Source organism: Paroedura picta, chromosome 3 (genome assembly GCF_049243985.1).
Source record: "Paroedura picta isolate Pp20150507F chromosome 3, Ppicta_v3.0, whole genome shotgun sequence".
NCBI lineage: Eukaryota > Metazoa > Chordata > Lepidosauria > Squamata > Gekkonidae > Paroedura > Paroedura picta.
Window position 1 is genome coordinate 159,659,566 of NC_135371.1, and position 6,445 is coordinate 159,666,010.

Sequence of the window (6,445 nt, forward strand, 5' to 3'; positions counted from 1 at the left end):
TCACTACCAGCTCTCTCTAGGCACGTACACACAGAGTAATATGACGTGTGAACTGGCTACTCGTGCATTGTGCCCAATCGTTTTTTTGGAAGAAGAGGCAGCAAGCGATTCCTCCACCCCACTGCCCCGCAGCACATCATCTGCTGACTGTCCGAGGCCCGGAAGAAAATGTTGAGGGACTCCGGAGGCTCCTGCAGGAAGGGAGGTTCTGAAAGGTGGCCGGGATGCTCTGGAGCTGCCGGTTGCATCTCGGACCTGCAGCAGTGGCACTTTTTCAAGCTGGTGGCAGAAAGCTGACAATACACCTGGTCCGTGTTCTGCTTGCAGAGAGGAGCGCTCCGTTGCCCTGGTTTGAGCCCACTTCTGTGGTGGGCATGAATCTTAGGGTGAGGATGGAGAAAGGCCACACACTGTATTTCTACTGCCATGAAGCTGCCTTCGCGTGAGAAATCTGCTCAGACTGACCACCACTCTCCCATCCCTGCTAAGAGCTTCTAGAGACGCTGCAGATTGGACCTTTTGTCAGGCAAACCCGACGCTCTGCCACTAAGGCTCTGGCAAACGCAGAGGAAGAATCCTCGGTCTAGCCCAGCTTCTCTCTCCTTTTTTAGCATAGAGAAACCTCTGAAATTCTCTTCAGGCTTCACAAAACCCCAGAAGTGGCACAATCGTGCAGAATATGGCTTGGAAGCAGAGCTGTGTGCCTGCCCACCCCTGGCTTCTCCACTTTCCAAGCCCTCCAGGCCCGTCCTTGGTCATTTTGGGAGGGGTGGGTGGGCTGGCACGACCATATATAGTCGTATCATCCAATAAATGTTTAACAAAATTTTTAAAATATATAAAAAATTAACTCCCACCCATTCAGGAAACCCTTCCAGGGCTGTCAAGAAACGCCAGGGTTTCCGGAAACCCTGGTTAAGACCTTGGTGTAGCTAGTCATGACGACATACAGGATTTTGGTATTTGCCTCTTTATGGTTAACCAAGAGCAAAGCACAGGCCGACAGTCGGCATATCAGTCACCCAACAGCACAATGATAAGACAGGAGGAACGGCGGAGGCGCAAGGAGGAGCTGGGGGTCCCTGTTGGCAACAGTTCATGGTGGGGTTTTGCCCCACTGGGTCCTGCATCACTTTTTCTTGCCGAAGCGCTGCGGGGTGGCCATGCTCAGAAACTGGGGCGCCATGGAATCCCAAGCCCGAAGGTTGATCCGGCCCCCGTTGCTGGGACTGCTCCTGGCGTCTCGGCCAAACCTATTGCAAAAACAAGGCACACCGTTTGCCGTTGGGTCCCTGGGAGGGGATGCTTGGCACCCCCACTGAAAACACAGGCCACTGCTTGCTCCCTGCACACCTGAGCCCTCCTCTGGTCCCTCCGTTTGGAGCTCTAGCACAGCCATTCGAACCCTTTCTTTGGCCAGGGCCCTTTTAGAAGAAGCAGAAGAGTAGGTTCTTATATGCCGCTTTTCTCTACACGAAGGAGTCTCAAAACGGCTCACAGTCCCCTTCCCTTTCCTCTCCCCACAACAGACACCCTGTGAGGTGGGTGAGGCTGAGAGAGCCCTGCTCGGTCAGAACAGCTTTCTCAGTGCTGTGGTGAGCCCAAGATCACCCAGCTGACTGCATGTGGGGGAGCGCAGATTCAAACCCGGCTCGTCAGATTAGAAGTCCGCACTCCTAACTCACCCCCAAACTCATCCTGCTGGTCATGCTGAAGTCCACGTTCCTTACCTTTGGGGCTGGAAGAGGAAGGACGGGCTGCGTCCCGGCCTCTGGACCGCATGCAGCAGGGAACGGAGAAGACTCCCCAACGGATGCTCTTCAGGTGGGCTCTGGCCGGCATGATCCTCGTTTTCTTGCTGCTGTGGCGAAAAAGCACAGCCGGGGGTGAATTAGAGCCTCCTGCTTGACGGCCGCACGGCTTCCCCAGGGCCGGCGTTTCCTGCGTTTATGGAAGCTCTCTCGACAGGATCTTCCTGCTTACGGCCCCCCCCCTCCTCCTTTTTTAATGAGCTTATTGCCACTTTAATGCAGCTGCTTTGCTAAGCCTCCAAATGCGTTTTTCTTAAACTTTGCTTTTGATCGGTGTTGCGCGTCACCCAGGAAATATTTTAATCGAGAGCTCGGAATATTTCAAGCACACCAGCTAGACACCCCGGCCGAGAGAGAGATTGGCTACTAGCCCTAGGAGGAAAGGCTGAGGGACAGGGGAATGTTCAGCCTGGAGAAGAGGAGGCTGAGAGGGGACAGGATGGCTCTCTTGTAGTATGTGAAAGGTGGTCCCTTGGAGGGGGGCAGGGAAAAGTTCCCATTGGCAGCAGAGGAGAGGACCCACAGTAATGGGTTTAAACTAAGTGGCGAATGGTACCAGATAGATAGCGAGTTCAGCAGTGGAATTGGCTGCCTAAGGAGGTGGTGAGCTCCCCCTCACTGACAGTTTTTAAGCAAAGGTTGGATGCACACTTTTCTTGGATGCTTTGGGCTGATTTTGCATTGAGCAGGGGGTTGAACTAGATGGACTGTATGACCCATCCCAACTTGATGATTCTAATCATTCCAGCCAGGTGTGAGGCATTCACCTGGACTGTTCCTGCAATGCAGGCACCGTTCGTGTGAGCCTTCCCCCAGCAGGGTGCTGTAAAAGCAGCAACATCCTTTGGAGATGCCAAGATTGGGTGAGTCTTCGTGAGGAAGCAGCGGCTGACGCAAGCCAGCTTTTTACAGGCACCCGGCAGCTGCTCCGAGCTTTCTCATGTGAGTTGTCTCCTCGCAGCAGCGGACCTGTTGTCTGCGCTCACCCCCAATAACATCAGGTTGATTAGACGAGCCACTAATGGGCATGGTGTGTTTTTTGCCCACGCACACATCTCGGGTTCAAAGCAGGGCACGAGGCAATCCTGAGTTCACATGCAGAAAAGCTGAATTCTCCCTATGTTACAGAAATTATGAACATCCTTTATTGAGGAAGGAAGCAAGGAAGGAGAAACAGGTACAGGGGGAAGGAAGGAAGGAAGGAAGGAAGGAAGGAAGGAAGGAAGGAAGGAAGGAAGGAAGGAAGGAAGGAAGGAAGGAAGGAAGGAAGGAAGGAAGGAGAAACAGGTACAGGGGGAAGGAAGGAAGGAAGGAAGGAAGGAAGGAAGGAAGGAAGGAAGGAAGGAAGGAAGGAAGGAAGGAAGGAAGGAAGGAAGGAAGGAAGGAAGGAAGGAAGGAAGGAAGGAAAGGCTGCCCTGGAGTCCTTCCCATATGACTGCATCTACATAGTACGTCTCAAAGTACGTTTGCATACATTTTTACCAAAACCTATGAACAGCCCTGCAATGTGGGCCAATATTATTCCTCCATTTTGAGCTGCAAGGAATGAGGCAGGTGAAAAAGGGGCTGGAGATGCAAAGATGTGAACAAAGGAGTCCTCACCTCACCCCACCCCTTGGCCCCTACTCGTGAATAGTAGCTCTGAGTCCGACGAGAATGCCTTTCGTTCAGAAGCATCGTGGCTTCTCCCTCCTCACTTGTTCCCACCAACAGCCCATTCTGTTCTTCTCACCCCTCATGTGCTTGCACAGAGCATGGCTGTGTGCACGAGAGAGAGACCTATCCAGGTGTTTAGCAAAGAAGGATCTCAAGCCCCTAATCTCTCTTCCAGAGATGAAAAAATATGATCGGCAATTGGGATCCCACCCTGAAGTGTTCGGCGGAGCTCAGCCCTATTTCCCATCCTGGCCGTGACAAGAATAGATTGGGGGGGGGGGGAGGTGCCCGTCTTTAAATCTCTCTTTGAATCCATGCCGTATGACACGCTGTGCTCCCTTCTCCGTGCTGGAGATCTCTGCCCTTCCTCCCACCACAGCTTCTCTCTGTCCTCCCCACTTCCCTCCCCAAGCCCCGGCTGAGACCGCTGGTCCACCTTGCTGGGCGTCGGAAGTCAACTCCCGTGGGTCACTGAGCCCCAGGGACTTCAAGAACAGACCCCTCTTCGCGTGGATTGGGAGATGCTCTCTCGTTCCCAGGGAGCCTTTGGAAGGGAAGAATGGGAGGGAGGATATTGGCGGGAGGCATCTGTTTACAGAATTGGCTCCCTTTTCCCTCCACTGAAGTGTTGGTCCACCAACCGGGTCTTCGGTGGTGGGGAGAACCCCCGTGCACGCCCCACTGCGCTCCTGTCAGCCTCTCCCCATGTTTCCTCCGTCCTCCATAGCCTCTTGTTTAGAAACCCTCAGGGCTGGCCAAGTTTTCCCTCTCAGCCAAAAGCCCAAACCAGATGAAAAATTTAAATGCGGACAAGCCAAGAGGAAGAAGAGCTGGTTTTTACACCCTGCTTTTCACTCACTGCCCAAAGGCGTCTCAAAGCGGCTTACAATGGCCTTCCCTTCCTCACCCCCCAAGAGACACCCTGTGAGGAGGCTGAGAGAGCTCTGACAGGGTAGCTCGCTCAGAACAGTGCTACTATCCGGACTGTGACTAGCCTATCCAGCTGGCTGCATGTGGAAGAGCAGGGCATCAAACCCGGCTCACCAGATTACAAGCCGTCGCTCCTAACCACTACACCAGGGGTAGTCAAACTGCGGCCCTCCAGATGTCCGTGGACGACAATTCCCAGGAGCCCCTGCCAGCGAATGCTGGCAGGGGCTCCTGGGAATTGTAGTCCACAGACATGTGGTGGGCCGCAGTTTGACTACCCCTGCACTACACCAAACCCCCCCCCCCACATTACCCTCTGGCACCCCCACCTGACCCCAAGCCCCAGCGTTGAGCTAAGCAAGTGACTCTCGGGGCTGTCCACCTACCCAACCTGGCCTCTTTCTTAACTGTGACAAACAAGTTTCAAGTGGGTAACCGGGTTGGTCGGAAGCAGCAGAAGCCGTTTAGAGACCAGGGGCACCTTGAAGACTAACAACTTTTATCCAAGAGATGAGCTTGTGTGCACACACACTGCCTCCGATGCAAAGGAAGCGTGTGTGCACACAACAGCTCCTTCCTACCTGGAATAAAACGTTGTTGGTCTTCAAGGTGCCCCGGGACTCTAAAAAGGATTCAAACCCCCCACCTTGGGGGGGGTCAGACCCCTAAACCCGTTTGCCCGGTCTGCCTACTGGCAGGGGATCGGAAGAGCGGGTTCCCTTCTGGGAAACTCTTGGAGATTTGGGGAGGGCGCCTGGAAAGGGCAGGGACCTCCGTGGGCTGCAGCGCCCTGGGATCCCAGAGTTGAAAGGGGGCCTGAAGGCCATCTAGTCCAGCCCCCTGCTCGAGGCAGGCTCAGCCTAGAGCAGCCCCGGGCCGCAGGGCCCCACTTACCACCCAGTCCAGCAGCCTCTCCGGGCGCGCCTCGTCGGCGAAGAGCTCCTGGGAGCCCAGGCCGTCCTCCAGGCCGCGGCCCCCGCGCAGGCTCCCGGCGAGCAGGGCCACGACGAGCAGCAGGCGGGCGGCCTCCATCTAGGCGGCCTCTCGCCGCTCCCGCCTGCTGGCGGCGCCTTTATAGCCCGCGCCGGAGCCAGGAGCCGGGCGGGGCGGGGTGGGATTGATGGCGACGGGCGGCCCCATTTGTAAGGCGTGACGAGCCGAGCGGGGCCTCCGAGGAGCCCGGCTGATTGCGGGGATAAATCCCGCGCCAGGGCCCGGGCGGCGCGGCGGGGAGCCCGCGGCTAATGGGCTGCGCGCCGCCGTCGAGGGGCCGCCGGGGGAAGCGGAGCTGACCTCCCGCCTCCCCACTTAGCGCCCGGGGACGGAGGGAGGCGTCCCCCCAGCCCTGCCGCTCCACGAGGGGCGTCGCCAGCCCCGATCCCCCGGGCATTGGCTTCCGCGCAGCTTCCCGCTTAATGAAACCCATTTACCAAGCGCCGGTGGTGGCGGAGGGGACGGGGGAGGCACGTCGGGGAAGGGCCAGGCTGGCCCAGCCGCGGGTGAGGGAGGACAAGGCCAAAGGGAACAAGAAACGGAGAGGGTCCTACAGCAGGGGGAGTCAACCTGTGGTCCTCCAGATGTCCATGGACTACAATTCCCATGAGCCCCTGCCAGCATTCGCTGGCAGGGGCTCATGGGAATTGTAGTCCATGGACATCTGGAGGACCACAGGTTGACTCCCCCTGTCAGAGATTCATAGACCCACCGAACCGGGCACTGCGGCATGCGAGGGCCCGCGGGTGCGCGGAGAAAGGGAGCGCGCCATAGCAGCCGTCGGAAAAGAACCAAGAGGCGATTGACTGCGCCCGGTGCACTCATCGCGGGTTTATCTTTCCCCGCCTCGAACGGAAAGCTCCCGGGCAGGCCTGGAGGTCTCCAGGAAACAGAGATGCGTGCCTCAGGAGAAAAAGGCGGCCAGCGCATCATGCTCCGCTGAGTGCCTCCCCGTCCCGAATTGGCTGCTTTGGAGGGTGGACTCTAGGGCAATGTAGCCTACTACCCCTAGGGTAGTGTAGCTAGGGTTGCCAGCTTTGGGTTGGGGGAAAGCC

The 6,445-nt window shown here is 56.9% G+C and overlaps 1 protein-coding gene across 2 annotated transcripts; it reads right to left on the reverse strand.

Annotated features, from left to right (window-relative positions):
* Positions 1–970: 970 nt before the first annotated feature.
* Positions 971–5,748, reverse strand: NPFF (neuropeptide FF-amide peptide precursor). 2 transcript variants are annotated; one of them, XM_077324373.1, is made up of 3 exons: positions 5,292–5,748; positions 1,731–1,858; positions 971–1,253 (listed from the first exon to the last, which is right to left on the reverse strand). In XM_077324373.1, the coding sequence occupies exons 1-3, from the start codon at positions 5,427–5,429 to the stop codon at positions 1,130–1,132; spliced, it is 390 nt and encodes a 129-aa protein (XP_077180488.1). In that variant the 5' UTR covers positions 5,430–5,748; the 3' UTR covers positions 971–1,129. The 2 variants fall into 2 exon arrangements, with proteins under 2 accessions (XP_077180488.1, XP_077180487.1); XM_077324372.1 differs by having other exon boundaries at positions 1,731–1,861; positions 5,292–5,734.
* Positions 5,749–6,445: the final 697 nt, after the last annotated feature.